Source organism: Vipera ursinii (assembly GCF_947247035.1).
Source record: "Vipera ursinii genome assembly, chromosome: 5".
Classification (NCBI taxonomy): domain Eukaryota; kingdom Metazoa; phylum Chordata; class Lepidosauria; order Squamata; family Viperidae; genus Vipera; species Vipera ursinii.
In genome coordinates this window covers 65,338,054-65,358,053 of record NC_139518.1, presented here as the reverse complement: position 1 = coordinate 65,358,053, position 20,000 = coordinate 65,338,054, and the positions used below count along the sequence as shown (strand labels likewise).

General features: G+C 34.8%; 1 protein-coding gene across 5 annotated transcripts in view; it reads left to right on the top strand.

The window, feature by feature from the left end:
• Positions 1 to 20,000, top strand: part of EBF3 (EBF transcription factor 3) — a 194,199-nt gene that overhangs the window by 143,351 nt on the left and 30,848 nt on the right. For all 5 annotated transcript variants that reach the window (XM_083364114.1, XM_083364111.1, XM_083364113.1 and 2 more), the window contains exon 10: positions 448 to 574. In XM_083364114.1, the coding sequence (XP_083220240.1) occupies positions 448 to 574 (127 nt within the window). The remainder of the gene's footprint in view (positions 1 to 447; positions 575 to 20,000) is intronic.

Genomic DNA, 20,000 nt, shown 5'->3' with positions numbered 1-20,000 from the left:
AGTTTCTTGATATATAGTATCATGATGTCTTATTTCAAAATACTTTCATCATAACTTTGAATTCGCATGTGGCATTGGGCTAAATTTAGGAAAATATACACAAGGCACTTCATGGCACTCTAGTAGAAGGCCCATTTGGGGGGTTTTCTAGATACACTTGGACAATTTTAAAAATTACTCAGAGCAGGTTTAAGGAAACATATGGAGGCAATTTTCATACGAATGGTGCCTGTGGCCTTTCTGGGAAATTAAAACCAAGAATCATTAGATGCATTTTCATTTTTTTTAAACAAAGTCTCTGCTAATATCCTAATCTTGTGGTAGATAGCAGCATTTTGATAGTGTGGTTCAATTGAGACTCATTCTGCTAGTTATATCAACCTGATAAATGCAAACACTATCAGAATACTTTTGACTAAAATTGTATTTATTATATCATTTTTATAGCTGATAACACCCCACGCAATCAGAGTTCAAACTCCACCACGGCACATTCCTGGAGTTGTTGAAGTAACCCTCTCCTACAAGTCCAAACAGTTCTGTAAAGGAGCTCCTGGACGGTTTGTCTACACCGGTAAATGTTTCTTTGATACCTCTAAGTTGAATTTTACATGTTTTAATGATGCAGGAAAACTGTAAGATTTCTTGTTTACTCTCAGTAGCTTTAAAATGATGGATCAGTCTCAAAATGCATCTTAATTCCACAGAAGAAACTCCATATTCAACTAACTTGGTATTTATTTAATCAGAGTAAATATTCTTTTTATGTCCACTCCATTTTAATTTAAAAGAAGCTTATTGTTTAATTAATTAATTAATTAAGCTCTACATAAATTTCATATGTATTAATGCATTATCAGCAATCCAGAGCATAGTAAAAAATAAATGTTTAAACTGTACAAAACTATAATATATCCTTGAGTAGGATACTCAAGTTTACATTCTGTTAAAATTAATGAATGCGAACTGTGGTCTGTGATTGCATAATATTGTTTTAAATATTGTTGTTTAACAAACATAATATTTCATAAATGTAGACCTCACTGTATATATTGTAGGGACCAATTGTGGTTGCAGTAATTACTATGAATGGGTATTACTGTAACATGTAATGAAAACAGAAACAAATTTAAATTGTGCAAATACATAATCTTTTTGTATGTAAACTATTTTTTTCTCTAAAAAAGAAATCCAAAGAACATACTAGTTAAAAAAGTCAAATGTAATCGTAAATTGTAATAATCGTTTTACTGACAATTTTTTCAGGAGGAATATGTAATCAAGAATGAACACAATGGTTTACAAGTTGTACTGATCATATGTAAATTGTGTGTGGGTATGTATGTGTGCAGTCTGTGAGGGAGAAAATTTTTTAATGGCAAGGTTCCTATAGCCATGGGAAATATTATATCTGGGTATATAAAACTTAAAATATATTTCCAATAGAGTTGGAAATATGAGGAAAAAAGTGTCACTTTCATATTTTAAATTATCCAATAATCACTTGATCCAGATTAATTGAACTGTCTCTGAGAGATTTATCCCAGTGTAAGAGGTTTATGAGCAAATTTAAATGTTCTCTCTCTCTCTCTCTCTCTCTCTCTCTCTCTCTCTCTCTGTGTGTGTGTGTGTGTGTGTGTGTGTGTGAGAGAGAGAGAGAGAGAGAGAGAGAGCAAGAGAGAGAGAGAATTTATATAGTGAAAAAAAGAGAAGTCTTCTGCATTATGTTAGCTAATGTGTACTTAAATTGTATTTAAGCTTTCAAAAAGTAAATCAGAGTTGTCAGAATTTATGTGCAATGGATTTTCTCAAAAACCATTTCTAAATATTTCATTAGAATTCTTAAATAAAGAATTAGATAAAAATCTATAAAAAGAGCATCAATGACATACGTGATGAACACATATCCAAAGTAAAGGAAGTAATAATTGATTATGATGCTGCCATGTTGGATATTCTTTAGGATACCAGATTTGAAAATAAAAAGAGTCTTTGGCATCAATAGGGGCATGTGGATAGCCCCATCTTTAAACCAAATATGTATTTTTGGGGGGATACATAATCCCAGGGAAAGAGCTGATTTACAGTATTTATCATATGTACAGTATGATGCCTTTAGAGTGTTGGTAGACTCATTAAAATAGTTTAATAGTATAAAGGCTAGGACTAGAATAAAACAGACAAATAAAAATGCACGATAGATTAACGATAATGCATACATCTTAAACTAATACTAAGTTTGAATACATACTGAAATAGCACTTTTTCCCCCTAGCTGTCCCATTTTTACAGATTTGGAATTAATTATAAAATGGTCTGTGGTTGTTGTTTTAACAAGTTTGCCCATTGGACTTTAAAAGAAATCATGGGTAAAAGTATATGTAAGGCTAAATGGTTGTCTAAGTATTAAGTGTCTTTCTTGTGGACATCTTAAAACTCATGGCTAATCTTTTAACCTTGACTATGGACAATGACATTTTTATGCAAATTTTGCCTCTTCCATATTTGCATGTGATTTCATTGTGCAAGTACGAAAGGGTGGAGCATTTTGCCATTAGTCTGGTTAGAAACAAAGGTCTGTGCATAGCTTCTAGTTAAATCCTAAATTTCTAAAAAGTTTCATTCTGGTGTTCTGAAGTGACTGAGCATTAGAGTTCAAAAGAATATGTACTGCATCTAAGTCAGAATAAACTTAATAATAAGTTACCTGAAAGCCTTCCAGCAATCTCATGACGAAATAGCAGCAGTAGATTATTGGAAAAGTTCCATAGAGATAAATCATAATGCATTTATTTAGTTCTTTTTAACCTAGCTGTTATGTGTTGGTTAATTACAATATAGTTAAATAAGTAATCTAGCTGTTATCTTTTAAATAGTTAATTTGACAACATGATTAAACACACACACACAGACACACACAAACACACACACACACACACAGAAAGAGCACACAGAAAGAGAGAGAGAGAGAGAGAGAGAGAGAGAGAGAGAGAGAGAGAGAGAGAGAGAGAGAGAGAGAGAGAGAGAGAGAGAGAGAGAGAGAGAATTTCATTAGAATTTCTGCAGCAGACTTAACATAGATCAAAAGTGTAATATTGCAAATGTGATACTACAAGTCCCGGACTGTTATGCAATAATTTTGATATTTTTTTCAGTAATAGCCCTGTTATTATTAAATAGCAATATGTGTGTGTGTTTAGGCTTGTAGTGTGCGTATGTTTGTGTAAGACCGTTTTGTTTTAAAAGCAGCAATTAATAAATGGGTTGTTTCAATGACTTTATTGCATGCACTAATGAGAATCCAGTCTTAGTAGATGAACTTAATTTATTTAGTAGCCTTTTCATGGCAATTTTCCCAATTTGCCACTGTTTAAAATCCACACTACTACCTTGGTCAATGTATTCTTTGTCCCAAGAAGTCATAGGACATATGAACAAATGACATTTCAGGGAATCAAAGTTAGTAAAACCTTTCTGGCTGCAATTAATTTACTGAAAGCCTGCAAATAAAAAAAAAGCTACAAGTTATTACGTGTCTCAGGTACTACATGGCTAGAGAAAGTAAGAGGAAGGGTAAGGTCACAGCCTGTCTGACCTGGAAACTTCAGTCTGATTTGTATTGCCCCGAAATTGATGGGGACAACGAGATAATCATTGGAAATTACACTCACCCCTGAAAACTGAGCCAAACTTCACTGTATTTCACAATATGAAAATTATGTAGTCCCATAAGAAGGAGGGGTAGAATCTCCAGGGCATCTGGTTCTCATCAGTATCCCACCATGCTTGCAGTCTGGCTTGGCATTCTAACATTTAACCTTCTCAGCATGAGGTGGAACAAAGGGTAATAAAGCTGCAGAAGAACGAAACAAGGGTGTAGTGTGGAAATGAAGCTTCCAAAGTACAGAAGTGGAGGCATTCAAATGATATGTGTATGCTGATATAAAACTACCCAGTTTAAAACACCCCACAGTCCCAGACTTCACGAGCCACATGTCGCGCGATGGCTGTGCTGATTCTCAGAAGGATGGGGAAGGTCTCTCATACCATCTATCTATGCCTTGTAGCCTGCTGCTTTCAACTATTGTAAAGATACAATTACCTTGGGAGATTGTGGCAGTTCAGTTGATTAGCACGGTGAATTAAAAGAATGAGTCACAAATGACATGTCCAGCTCTTCTCTGCTAGGCCTTGCTATTCCCAATGTACCTCACCCTTGTTGTAAGAAGGTCAGAAATTAGAGAGACGTAACAGTTTTCAAGCAGCTAGCACTTAGGAGCAGAATTAACAATCATTCTGTATGTAATTGCCAGTTAGTAAATTGCCTTCCAGACTGTAAAATATAAACTGGTGGGCACCTAAAATTAAATTAATGAGATATTTGCTGCATTTAAAAGAGAACGGTGCAAATTAATAATTGACTGTAGTACTTGTTTTAATATTTGTCCAGTCATGTATCACTTGCTTGTTTAATGACAATTACAATAGTTCTTACCTGAAAGAATAAAATCCTGGCATATTCAGATTAAGGAGATTTCTGAAGGTTGATTCATCATTTTATTTGCTAGTAGACATTGGCGGTTCTTACATGAAATTTATCAGATTACATTTTAATGACATTACAAGCCATGCAATGTTATTTGATTATATCAAAATTGTGATTTGTATGCTCCTAAATGAAATTATGTTACAGTTAGTATTTTTAAGCATGCAGCTGAAAGTGTGGGAAATAATTACACAGGTAGCTTTACGAAACTGAATTACTTGGATGTATACATGTTACCATTTTCTTGGTTCAGTGAATTACTGTTTTCAAATCCTGTGAATTTTGCATAACTTCTACTGATAGACAAAAAGAAAAACTTAGCAATGTAATTGACTTCAGTTACAACTACAGGTCAATGTTAACGGATATTAGGTCTGGCTTGATTTAAGGTGGTTGTTTTCATCTTGGCTACTTGCTCTCTCTCCTCCTTAGTTTGGTTATCTTTTGCTGAAATAAAGAAGGTGATAGCAGTGCAGGATGCAATTTTCAGCACACATATACTCTAAATACAAGTAGGGTGTTTTAAGAGAAAGCAAATCCAAGTGAGATAGAGACAGAGATCTAAATGTTGAGTGTGAATAATTTGGCAGACAAGTCATGCCACAGATTCCATTTGCTAGGGAATTACATTTGGCGGGTCCCAAAACGGCAGCCCTTCTCTGTTGTGGCACCTGCCTTAGGGAATCTTCTCCCCTTGGAAGTGAGTTTAGCTACAACCCTCTCACATTTTTCAAGTCCTGCAAGATCTGATTATGACATGAGGCTTGGGGGGGGGGAAGAAGGGGTCCCAGGACACCAAGGAGATTTTTGTGATGTTTCCCTTAAATGTGGCTAATATCATTCTCTCGTGTTTTTATTGCCTTTTAAATAGTTTTTTTTTAAAAATTGTGTTTTTATGGAATTTTTTCTTTAATTATTGTTTGCTGTCCAGAGCCACTTTAATGTGAGATGGGCAGCTGTACAATACGGCAAATGAATACATATTTTTTTTTTAAAAAAAAACTTATTTATTTATTTTTCTAGGTCTGTAATACTTTTCAGCTAAGAAATATTTATGTGCTAAATATAATATGGAAAAGAATTTATTTTTGTAACTTGATGATTGCTGTTTCTTTGACGGGTCCATATTTTGCCTATCTGTATCTGATTCTACTTTGGCTAGTTTATATCATTTTAACCCACTTCACCTTATGAAAGAATCTCAAGTGTTTTAAGGACCTTTTCTGTAAATTCCGGTGTGATTTTTTTTTTCCGGTGGGGCTGTTACACTGTGTTCAGAGTCAATAGCTCCCTTCCATCACAGCCAACACAAACTAGCTGTCTCATAGGTCAGTGCTCTTTAAACAAATTACTTGTATCCACAGAGCAAATGATTGTTAATTGCCTCCCACAAATCATACTATTTTTACTATGCTAAACTAAATGCTAATGCCTTAGTTAAATTCAAACCATCTGATCATTTCTTGTACATATTCAATTATGGTTCGTTACCACGGAAGAACTCTACTATTATGAAAAATAATTAATAAAACACAATAAATAGTGATTTGATAACATTTGTGAACTAGCCTTTTCAAAGAACAATTGCTGCCATATTTTCACATTCATATATATATATATGTATATAACTTTTTCATTATCCATAAAACAGCCTTTTCTTTTTACGGGATTAGGCATTTGTTTATCAGATGTTGGACTAATACCAATTGTCAGGAAGAAAGTAGGACAGATAAGATTGTCTTCCTATAGGATTACACCTGTGTCCTAATTTGATTTTTAAAATGATTTCAACTGATGATTTTCCATTTTATAATTTAACAAACATATATAACCTAAAACATTTTATGGAAGCAGAAAAAAAGCATCCTCTTTAGCAATATCTTTTTAGGTGGCTTTAGATTCTTAGCACAATAAGCATTTAATTAGGCCACTAACCAACGTTATAAAGAAGCATTTTAGTAATCTGCCATAGTGATTAGATGTTAGGATTGCATAAATGTTCAGTTGAAACAGCCATGGTTCCAGTAAGTATTACATGGTCATTGTTGTCCCTCTTCTTTCCTGTCTCAGAGGAGACCAGAAGAATGAGACATCCCATTTGTGCTATTGCACAAGTAGACTATTTGTTCTAATCAGTGACACCCATTTACTAGAAGTGCTTAAAATGAACTATACCTCATACAGAAATCGCACATTTAGAGTGTTCCATTCATCATCTGAAAATTGAGGGCCAGTAAACTTTTCTGTTCCTCCGGCGGGATCATAGACATGCATCAAAATGTTAAAAAATGATTGGTGAGAGAGAACTGTCATCCATTTATCAAAGAAAAGGAACATTATTTGCTAATTTCCCAACCAAGGCAGTGACAGGGTGCTTCGTCTTTAAGACCCATGGTGACCAACATGGCCTTTTTGTTATTAGTACAAGTCAAGCGCTTTTTGGCTGTTGCTAACAAGACACATTTGTCTATCATCAGAAAGTGCTTTATTTTATTTTATTTTTTCAAGTAGCTATGACCAAAGTCTGATTGCTGCATCACAACTGGCTCGGCTTCTCCAGATTGTGGCAGCATCAGCTAAAGGGGAAACTGATAAATTTTCTGCACCGTGGAGTAATTATTGTCTCTCTGGTCCCATAAATGAGGAAATTAACACTAACAAAGCCTTCATTTCTGCCTCTTCCTCCTAAAAAAAAGTTGTTTGTACTTAATATCTACTAAAATTAAGTTGCGTGCGAAGTAATTTATTTTGCTTATACATTTATTCTTAGAGTACATCTTTATATTTAATTGATATGACATATGAAAAAATGTGTGTGTGTATGTGTGTGTGTGTTTGTATAAATGTATACAAATATGTATATGTATATATGTTTATTTGTGTATCGGTGTGTATGTGTATTGGGGTGTGTGTGCGTATGTGTCTCAATCAATATATATACTGAACCTGTGTTTTGGCTGTCTGCATATTTACATCTTTGGATTGGGTGGTGGTGATGTAATAATCCTTTCAAGAGTATAACTGAATCCTTTCAATGCTCTAAGTTAATGTTATTCCACAAAGAGAGTATTTAGCACCATTCTGAAAGAATTTTAGTGGTGATAACTTTGTCCTAAATTGGACCAGTCCAAATCACATCTTAGATCTCAAAGTAGAAAAAAAAAATTTGTGGATCTACCTATATGTTATTTAAGGAAAGTTCCTTGCCATTTCATGTTGACCATATATAAATAACTACATATTCATGAAATAAAGTTGATAAAGTTGCCTTATGCCTATGCCTTTAATTTTCTGTGCAAATCGTATGAGGAAGAGTAAGATCTGAGTGATGGGGATCAGGGAATAAGAAGTAAGTCCTAAAGCTACGCTTTGTTCATTGTAAGGAACAATCCATGGGAATCACCAAATAGAACCAGTTTGGTCTAATGGTAAAAACGTCAGGCTGGAAACCAGGAGACTGTGAGTTCTAGTCCCGCCTTAGGCATGAAAGCCAGCTGGGTGACTTTCGGCCAGTCACTCTCTTTCAGCCCAGCCCACCTCACAGGATTGTTGTGAAGGATAAAATAGGAAGAGGAAGGAATATTGGGTATGATTGCCAGCTTGAATTATTCATAAAAATAATAATGGCGGGAGTTTAAAAAAAATCTATGAAATATGCATTTCATTCTAATGTAATATTTTTGTCAAGAGATCATTCATCCTCTTCTCCCCCCCCCCATTAAACTTATGTATAATTAACATATGCACAATGTGGGTGTATGAATTTGACCCGGTTTAAGAGCAGTGTATAAACTTTTCATGTAGTTTGCAACTTACATGTAATCCATAAGTGATCAGGATTGGTATGTAAGCAAAAAGTGGACTGATAGAAAAGGAAGAGATGTCTCTTTGGTCAACTGCTTGGTTCTTGAAGCCCATCCTTCAAGCCCTCTACCTCCCTCTAACAGCCTGAAGATAGATAACTATTTCCTTAGTTTGATAAGAGTTTATTGCATTTCCGGGCTTCTGTGGGGTGTTTGCAAGGTTCATGTAAAGAACAATGGAACCTCTAAAACAGGGGTCTTCAAACTTGGCCCTTTTATGACTTGTGGACTTCAACTCTCAGAATTCTTCAGCCAACATATGCTGAAGTCCACAAGTCATAAAAGGGCCAAGTTTGAAGACCCCTGCTCTAAAAGCAACGTTTCTCAACCTTGGCGACTTTAAGATGTGTGGATTTCAGCACCCAGAATTCTGGGAATTGAAGTCCATGCAGCTTAAAGTTGCCAAGATTTAGCAATCCTGCTCTAGAATATACTAGTTACAAAAGGGTTGGCTAGAAACACAGTTATGTAAAAACTATATGTCACTCTGGCAGTTCTAAATGTTTAGTTATAGGTGTCCCAAAGGTGCTTTTTCAAAAATCAACTGGACTTTCTTTGTTTTTTTCCTTGAAGACGTTTCACTTGTCATCCAAGAAGCTTCTTCAGTTCTGATTCAATATTGGGAATGGAAGGATTTATATTTCTTGCAGCCATCTGGTTGTCAGCATTCTGAAATGACTCAATGCCTGCAAGGAATATAAATCCTTCCATTCCCCACCATTCAGTCAAAACTGAAGAAGCTTCTTGGATGAGAAGCAAAATGTCTTCAAGGAAAAAACAAAGAAAGTCCAGTTGCTTTTTGAAAAAGCACTTTTGACCTGGATGACTGAGAATCTCCACAGACATTTAGTCATAGGAGCATATTCCAGTCAGAGAGTTTAATAACACATATATTAAGAAGGCATGGGACTGAATTACCAATTTCACCTCATAGGTCATATACTAGAATGTGAATAATAATTTTGTAAAAGAAAAAAATAGCATTTCAGTTGTAATTATTTAATATGTACAACCCTGAGCCATTATATCCATTAACATTTCAAAAAATGTAATTAAAAAAGAAAGTTTTAAAAACATTTCAACTAGTAATATACAAATTTATTTTCAGATTGAGTTCTAGAAACATTTTATTGCATTTCAAGATCTCTATCTGAATTAAAATTAAACTTTTATCTTGATCTTATTTTCTATTTTTGAAAAAGCGGTAACTTACATGCTGGTTAAAGACCAAACACAATTAAAGTTGTATATCTTTGATCTATATGAAATCAATAAGAAATAAGATTTAAAAATCTAGGAAAAAGAAGTAACATGACATCTAAATCATTTCTCTATATCATCTACAAGGCCACAAAAGTCATGTGTAAAGTAGATGATAATGGCTAATAAATTTATCTGAATCTAGATAAGATGGTGGGTCAGATCGAAGATTTAGGTAAATAGCATCTATTGGAAATAAGTAAATGAAGAAGGAAAAATGTACTTCTTTAATCCAATACAGCTACTCCGTGTATATTTTATTCATACTCCAATAATCTTGTTAGGGATTTTATAATATGCTTGAAGTTAGCCTGGCTTTGGAAAAGGTATCTGGAAATTTAACCACAAGAATGCTAATAGGTACAAGTGATAGAGACTAACATTGTTTCAAGATTCATTCATTCTTTCATTTGTTCATTCATTCATTCATTCATTCATTCATTCATTTTTTCTTCAATTATGGGTTGAATACGATGTTATTAATGATTTGCAATATACTAAATGACTTGGGCCCAGTTATCTAAAGAAATAACTTATCCTGTATCAAACAACTCAATGAAAGACCTATTTTGTACTGTCAATACTGAAATGTATTGAATAATGATATGAAACCTTGTCTTTGGTAGCCTCCTGATTTGGGGTATTCTTCCCCAAGAAATGTTTGAGATCAGTTTTATTGGCAATTAATGTCTAGTAATGATTCATTTATTTATATGGGTATTTATGAGCATTAATGTAATTAGACCTTTTATTAATGGTTTATTTTCTCTTTTAACTTTTTATTTGTTGTATTGATGTTTGTTATAATTTATTGAAGATAAGATACATGATTAATAGGATATATTATTATTCACTCTGGTTGGTTTGTTTGATTGATTTTTACAAAAGGAAATATATTTGATATTAGAAACCTGGCTTAAAGCATTGGAATACTAATGTGCTTGTAGGTATCTGTAAACATTATCTGTTGTATACATTCTATATTTCACTTTGGATAAAGACAATCTGGATTAAATTTCCTCATATAATGCTAATTGGAGAGGCACATGTAATTGCAGGATGTAATTAAAAAGTACTTCTCTAGCTTCTGAATATTGCAGTAAAAATGGAGAGCAGTTCCATTCAGCACATGTTCACTCTCATCATCTTTGCTGGTAGGCATTTGATTATTGAAATTTGTGGCATTTTCATGATAGCTGTAGTTGTCTGTCAGAACAGAGGATGGGATTCAAAACAGTTTAAAGAAATATTATTGTAGGAACTGCACATTCAGATGAATCAAAGGAAACAATCCTGTTTTTCATAATATATCTATAAAAGAGTATGCTGCAATTCAGTCTTTAAAGGATAGCAGAAATCTCTATATTTAGCTATGGTACCCATGGGAAGAGTATCACCAAATAAGGCCACAAATATGAAGACAGACAAGCTCAACTAAAGTTTGCATTATTAAAATATATCTCAATTAAGGAAGCACCTAGGACTATTTAATGCTTAAAACAGAACATATTGTTTACCTTGATATACTATTCATATTTCAGTATCATAGGGCTTAAATACTTTGTTATATTAATAAAAGGACAAATGTACATAGTGAAATGTACACTCAAAATGCCATATTTTTGTACATATTAACTTGCTGTACTTTTATGTCACGAGGTGAACATTTACGATTTTAGCTAATATTTTCTTTTATTCTGTTTTAGGCATCCTCTAACATTGAAATTGTTTTAAGATCATGGCAAGGACGTACCTTTATGTAGTAATCTTGATCTTGTGGCATTTTTGGTTTTGGATTATTGTTATTTTATATAATTCAAATAATTTCTTTTCCATATTAAATAATTTATATATGTGTGTGTGTGTGTGTGTGTGTGTGTAATTTTTTTTTTGGATTGCTAACAAAGAATTGAAGGGAGACAGATATGATCATTTCAAACTTATTTGTTCTCATCAGTCAGCCATACCCTTCTGAGATTCGATTGCTAATTCTTTGTTAGCAATCCAAAAAAATTTACACAAATATGTGCTGTCACTGCTGTGACTACTGCCTGTTGATGGCCTTGGATTAGGCTGAAACAGGAAATAAGATTTGTCCCGTGTTTGGGGCCTAGCAAGGTATTTCTAAATACTTAACAAACACTTCACACACACACACACACACACACACACACACACACACACACATATATATTGAAAATACACAAACAACATTCAGAAAAACTGGAAGTGCTCTGTCATTTTGTCCAATGAACAAATTTATTCCTAAGTGGCTAAGTGGGCGTGGAACCAGTCATACTGGCCATATGTTGATATTTCCCATTGCAACTTCTGCAGGTTTTTTAGAATATGGAACTAGTGCAGCCCATTTATTTAAAGCTATACATAGGAATATTAACTTCCTGCCCTTCCCTAACTAAGAGATATACCTACTTATATGATGATTACAGAACCTAATTGTGCAGAACTGTATATGTTTTGTAGGTAGGTCGAATTATTCAATGTGATTTGTTTGTAGGCCTAGGATTATCTATGGTTGAAGTTCTAAACATGTTTGTTAGAAGATTTGATAGAAACTAGTGTATAAATATCCCTTTAATTGCACTGAGAATTTCCATGTATAGAGGTAGTACTCTGCTTACAGCACTTCATTTAGTGACCATTCAAATTTACAACAGCACTGAAAAAAGTGACTTATGACTGTTTTTCACACTTATGACAGTTGCAATATCCACATAGTTATGCGATCAAAAATTGGGTGTTTAGCAACTAACTGATATTTGTGATGGTTGACGTGTCTCAGGGTCATATGATCACTTTTTATGACCTTCTGACAAGCAAAGTCAATGAGGAAGCCAGATTCACTTAACAACTGTGTTACTAACTTAACTGCAGTGATTCACTTAACAACTATGGCACAGAAAGTCATAGATGGGCAAAATTCACTTAAAAATGTTTCACTTAGCAACAAAAATCATGAGCTCCATTGTGGTCGTAAGTTGAAGACCTCCTGTATGTGACAACTAAAACCGTATAAGCCTTTCCATGTCTGCCAAATCAAGTTTAAAGATATTCTATTGTAGATTCACCAATGATTGGTGCATAAATTAGTGGATCATTTTATTGCTTGAGCATACTGTGGCGTTCTCAACTAGTTGCAATAGATAAAGTCTTATTGATCTAGTTTGGGAGTAAGGAACCTGTGGTTTTCCAGATGTCTGCTAAACTATGCTTCTCAGCATGGCCAATGGTGAAGGTGTAATTAAGTAACATCTGGAGGATGACATTTTTTTCACCCCTGATTCAGATCAATAGACTATCTTATTCAAAGAGCCCATGGCATAGTCCAATTTAGCAGGCTAATAAGGGCCAGTTGGAGGGAGTCATCCAAGCCATGCTCAAAATGGTCACTTGGATCAATAGTGTCCATTCAAGATGACAAAACTAATCAGTTAAAGTATTATTTAGATGCGTTTTCTTACCAAATCCTATTTATTGAAAGATAGACTTTATAGGACCAAAATTAATGGATAAAAACACAGGACACAGCTAAAAGAAGGTTAAGTTGGGAGGAGGGCTCAAATAAGTTTATGCCTCAAAGCAGAGTTTTTTTATTTTCTTTCTTTATTTATTTTTGGGACTTATTGTTGTCACTGTGTGTTGGGGGGAGAGAGCACGGGGGGAGGCTCAGCTAATCTCAATGTACACATGTTGTACTTTGACAATAAAGGTTTTTTATTATTATTATTATTATTACTTATATGCCGCCCTATCTCCGGAAGGACTCAGGGCGGCTAACAACAATAAAATACAACGATACAAAAGTTAAAAAGAATTAAATTAACAGTCCCAATAAAATAAATTAAAATTGAAGTTAAAAATTAAAAAACATTTTAAAATCCCTGTCGTCAGTCCAGGGTAGCCTGATGGAAAAGAAGTGTTTTAAGGCCGCGGCGAAAGGACCGGAGATCCGGGGCCATCCGGAGCTCAAGGGGAAGTTGGTTCCATAGGGTTGGCGCTCCCACTTTTATAGCCATCTATGTTAAAAAGCTATAATTGCTGCACAGGTAGTCCTCAACTTACGACTGCTTGTCGGAAGTCAGGCTGGGAAGATTAAAATGGTGATCACATGACCCTGGACAGTGCAACTGTCATAAATACATGCCAGTTGCCAAGTGCTTGAATTTTGATCACGTGATGTGGGGGATACAGCAAAGTTCATAAGTGTGAAAAACGGTCATAAGTTACTTTTTTCACTGCCATCGTAACTTTGAAATGAATAGATGTAAGCTGAGGACTACCTTTAATACAATTGATAAGATGGAATGAACAGATCATTCTAATAATGATTTTGAAAACTTCCTTCATCTGTTTATTGGACTTTGATTCACTAGTTAAGTACTTACTGATATCGTATTGGAAGTCAAGTGCTGAAAAACTTTGCTAACCTGAGTATTCTCGTAACTCATGGGATAATGCAGGATTTTTTCATCACATTCTAGCATTCTCATACTTAATGTTTTTATAATTGCCGAGTAAGCTTCAAGGATTCAAAGCAAGTAGCAAATTCAGCAATACCCTCTGTGTAGTTTTTGAGGGGCCAGGGGTTTAAAACCAGATCAGATTTATCTAAAACTGATGTAGTCCTAAATGCACAATAATAACTAGTTAATTTCAGCATTATAATGATTTGGAGCAAATTGTTGATTTGCACATTTTAACAAACAAAATGTTTGCTAGTGTCAATAATTTATTTAACTATAAAGGCTAGGCAGGGGATTTTTGGGGGGAGGGAAGACCTTATGTCTTTTTCAAAGGAAGCTTAGGCATTATTAGCAGAACTTCATGAAAATAAAAAAAAATACTTACATGCGAATCTTTGGTTTTTGGATTGTTTCAGAAAATGAAGGCTTTCAGGTTTTTTTTCCCTCAAGAGATTGCGATGCAATGTAACAATTGGAACTACATAAATTAAAACTCTGCCACCTTGAACAGTTCTCAGAAAAGCATATGAAGTCAGTTCTAATACCAAAATATAATGTCACCAAAGTATAATTCAGTAGGATTGCTGAATTCTGTATAAGCTAAAGCTCAAGAGGCATCAAGAGCAGCCTCAGAGTAATGAAAATATAAATCTGAATTCCTCAAGTGCTTTTGTAGCCTTTTCAGCAGATGAAGCTGCTGAAAAGTTTATCTGACTACAATCATAACTTGGGAGCCCACCTAGGCTAAAAGCTCAAGCAAATAGAATGGAATAAAGAAAAGTGTGTCTTGATATAGAGCTGGTGCAATTAGTATTAAAGAAGCGTTATCAATTAACATTAAAATAGCTTGATCAAATGAAATTGATCCTGACTAAGCTTTCTGTCTTCAGTCTCTTACTCTATATAGTGAAATAACATGACCCATGTGTCAGTCGTGACTGTCAGGCCACCAGCCAAAGTTTTACAGCAAGCCAGTTCAATATGATATTAAAATCAGAGTTTAATTGCAGAAGTTTAGGGACACTTCATACTTTTTATTGGGAATTCAATCATTTATAAAATTGGAAAATCTGCATTTGCAAAATCCTGCATTACATAAGTTAACAGGCAATAAACCCAGTTTGCAGTTTGTTGACTCTGAGTCTACAGTAAACTTGGATCTGAGCAGGAAGGGGAAATTTTTTTAACTAGAAGATGTGTTTTTTCCTGAAAGCTGCAGAAGACTGACTATTCAGTGTTTGCAGAGATGTCACTGGGTTTCGAGACTGAACATTTTGAGACTCCTCACCACCTTGGTATTTTGGGATGTAATGTAACATTGTGAAGTAAGTGCACTAAGGCTCATGGAGGCATGACACATTTCCTTTGCTACACTTGAAGCACAAAAATTGCAAATAACTGTGCCAACAATTATTAGAAGCTGAATTTCCATAGCTTCATCTGGAAGTATGAAGTCCAGGGGCTGTAAAATGCCCATCCCTAATATCATGGTAGCAGCCCTCAGTCATATGCAAGAGCTGTGGTGGCGCAGTGGTTAGAATGCAGTATGGCAGGTTGACTCCGCCAACTGCCAGGAGTTCGATCCTGACCGGCTCAAGGTTGACTCAGCCTACTATCCTTCTGAGATCGGTAAAATGGGGACCCAGATTGTTGGGGGCTATAAACCATTTAGAGAATGCTGTAAAGCACTATGAGCTGTTATAGAAGTCTAAATGCTATTTCTATTGATATTTTGTTACCACTGATTATATAAAGTTTGTGGAAATGTATTGCGTAAACTCACTGCCGTTATATGTTTTGCTACACACCTAAACATGGATTCAGTAAAAACATATATGCAAATGTGGATTATTCAGGCATTAGAGAACTGATTAATGCCTCCAAATTATATACAATATTGTCCTTAGAAAACCTGGCTCATTTAGAGTTTTCCATTCCTTTACTGCTCTTTTACTTGCTAGCTCTAGGATCACCAAACAATGAAATATCGATCACAGCAACACGAAAGAGGCCCTGCACCCTTTTCAAAATAATTTTAATATCATTATAAGCAGTGTCATTGCTCCTGCTAGAGATAATGTTACTTTAAATAATATTTAAATGTTTTGACATATAGCTTTATAAATTGCTACCTACCTGTCAGGTTCTGTTCCTAAAAAAGAAATAATCTTTTAAGGAAATAATCAAGGACATAAGATTCTCTCTTCCTGTGGAAATCCTACGTATTAACTTTCAGTTTCACATTATTTGCACATTTTTGAGATGTGAAATGTTGAGAAAGGTATCTTTCAAGGAAATGATCCACTTTATATTCTGAAGTTATATAGTCTTCTGACTCCATTGTAAAATTTAAGGAACATGTTAATACAAATGATATGTTAATAAAATCTCACCTAATGCTAGATTCCAGAAAGCAGAAAGAATATTCTGTTTGGGTAGCTTCTGAAACAGCCCTTCTTAAAGATTCTGTTTATGTGCAGATGGAGCGATAAAAATAATCATCTATCCAAATTTTATTAATCTGGCCCTCCTGGTTGCAGTTGTTAAGTGAATCCTGCACTGTTGTTTAGCAAGGACATCATATGATTGCCCTTTGTGACCTTCCTCTGGCTTCCCCATTGATTTTGTTGTAGGAAGCTGGCAAAGAAGGTCGCAAATGGAGATCACATGACTGCAGCCAGCTGCAAAGTTATAATTGTGAGCTGGGTGCTGAGCACCCAGATCACGATCACGTAAACATGTGGATACTGTGGTGTTGTAAGTAGGAGGATTAGTTTTAAGGAATATTTGTTCAGCACTGTTGTAGTTTTGAAAAATCACTGAAAGAATGGTCATTAAACAAGGTCCACCAGAGCTGCACCACTTTTGGGATGGAATAAATCCAACAAGTATTCTTGTTTTGCTCACTGTGTGTCTTAATTGACCTCGGTAAAACAGGATGACATCTAGAAGGCAAATGAATGATCCAAATCAGTCTCTAGACTGCTAATTGAAAGAAATCTAGAAACAGGTAAATAATATTCAGGGAAATGAAATCTAGAAGGTCTATTCTGAACTATATCATCTTACTTTGCATAAGACAGAAGAAGCAAGGATATTGGAGTTTTCCTTGTCATATCTGGATCCAATAGTCTACAATGTCTTTAGTCTAAACAATCCTCTGTGAAATACGGAAATATAGAAAACCCTGTTTCTTTCAAATGGGCATTAGAACCCAGACACTTAAGTATTCCCCTGGGACTATTTATAGCTATCAATGTTTTAGATATTTGCTCCAATTTTATGGGGCATAGCTGGAACTTTTGTTTCTGTTGACTGCCTCACCAGCAAATCAAATTCACTTTTAGGTTAATTCTCCCTGTGTTAGGCTTATTTACATGGATACTGAGTGGACATAAGCAGAGCACATGAGATTTACCATATAGCTCATGTTAATGTTTACTGGGGTGCAATGAATCTGAGAAACAAAAAAATAGAAAGGAACTGGATTCATTCCTAGGCAACTTTTGGAACTGGGTCTTCTGAAACCTGGCATATCTTTACACTGGGGCCTTTCTATAATACATATTTAATGCTCGTAATGGATGGAAAATAGTGACTATAGGCCTCCACTACATCACTTTCCAAGTTATCACCCTGGTAAAAAAAAAATCCACAATCAGGTTTGTCTAATCTAAGAAATGTTATTGATAGATTAATTGGATCTGAAAAGCTATGTATGTGAAACTAAACTACTGCATCTTTACAAGAGTCCATTATTCCCAGGTTTACTGCCAGATGTTGTGACTTGGCAGCAACACTACTTTTTTTCCACTTTCCACTTTGCTTTTTTTGAGAGATCTGAGACCACACAGATAATATTCCAAGTTGATGGGGCTGCAGATGTATCTGTATCTCCTCCTCCAATTACCTCATCAGCATATCATTGCAGTCTGAGTCTCTGGCAACAAATCCTCCATTCTCAACTAGGGATTTATCAGCTAGGTTAAGTCCACTCCATTTTGTATTCAATTTTATTTAACTAAAAGTTAATCAGATTAAAAATTTATCAGATCAGACCCAGGGGTAGGAGATTGATTGACTTACAGTCAAAGTTTTAAGAAGGACGGCTTTGTTCATTTTTTAAAAATAAGTTTGCTAGCTTCTCTATTTTTTTTTTTCTGGCATTGTCTAGAATTAACATGTACCTAATTCAAACCCTTTCCCCATCATAGACCTTTTTTGTGTAGATCATCAATAGTAGCGTGAATTTGTGTGCGTAGCAGCTGTTTTACCAGGAATATTGATAGAAGCAGAACACCCAAACTGGTTGCAACAGAATTCCAAACATACCTTGTTTTAATTGTTATTCCCACAACGTCAAATACGAATTTCATACTGAGAAGCTGGCACAGTGCATGACTTTAAATTGCACTGCATCCTATAGAAATTGAGAAACTTATGGAGGCAAAAGCTATAATATAACATCTAAGGAACATTTCTTCATCAAGAACTGTAACGTTGAAAGGATATTTTTGGCTGTTTTAAAATTTAGAATCTGCCATTTTGGAGTATGGTGAAGAAAGCTCCTAAATTATGCTACATATTGTAGCATAATATGCATATATGCGTAATACAGAATGAAATCTACTCATTTTTGAAAAATCCCAACTGGATTTTTCAGTTCCGGATGGCGCCCGACCTCCGCTCCTTCCGGCGCGACCTTAAAACCCATCTCTTTAAGGAAGCGGGCCTGGCCTGATGGGATGGGGTGGGTTTGTTATTATGACTTTAATTTTAAATTTGTACTATTTGTACTATGGGCATTGTTTAATCATGTTTTAATAATTTTAACTTTTGTATTTGTCTTTTACGTATTGCCCTGTTAACCGCCCTGAGTCTCTTGAGAGAAGGGCGGTATATAAATTAAATAAATAAATAAATAAATAAATAAATAAACCATTTAATAACTATTAACAAACCTTTAATATAATACACCATTATATTAAATATATAAACCATTTTGTGCTCTTTATCTTCCCATCTCTCCTAATATTATTGTTATTGAATGGATGTTAATAACATTCTAGCATTTAGTGTTTCATAAGGTTTTCTTGAATTTAGAGAGCTGATAAATTTCAGCTTACTGATTAGCTCCAGGGCACACCCTCTGACATTGTCTCCAGCATACCGGCAGCTGTTATGGACATTTGCCATCTGTTTGCAAGGCTTTACTTTCATTGGCCTAAGTGGAAACCTGCTCCAGCATTACACTTGCTGCTGCTTCATTCTCCGCAATTAGTGAATGACCTATAGAGGCTGATGCAAAAATAACTTTTTTCTAGTTTAGACTGAAATCTTCCTAGATCTAAATCTTGACCCTATTTTTTTTTATAAAACACACACAAAAAAAAGCCATTTGGGATTTTGTTTCTGTCTTCTTAATGGCCGGAAGTCGTCTCTTTTGTTCTCTGTCTGTGCCAACGCTTTGAGCAGAAGTACTCAAAAAGTCTCCTGCTTATACCACAGAACTAAATTGAGCTATGAACATCTTACCTGTGAAAAATTAGAATTGGTGGTTGATACTCTTTGTCCAAGTTGAAAACAATTTACTTTTCAGCATTCTATCATCAGGGCTACATAAAGGGCATTTTTTCCTCATTTTTATTTTGTACGGCAGGGTTTGACAATATCAGGATTTGCAGAGATTTTTTAAAATCATAAACACCTCTCCAGTTAGAAATACCTCTTTGAGATAACTGCTATTCTCATGTTCTATACATATACACATTGCCTTAACAGAAGAATAGGAATGTATAATTACAAAACATTGCATTTAAAGTACCATACTATTGGCTTGTTAGGATT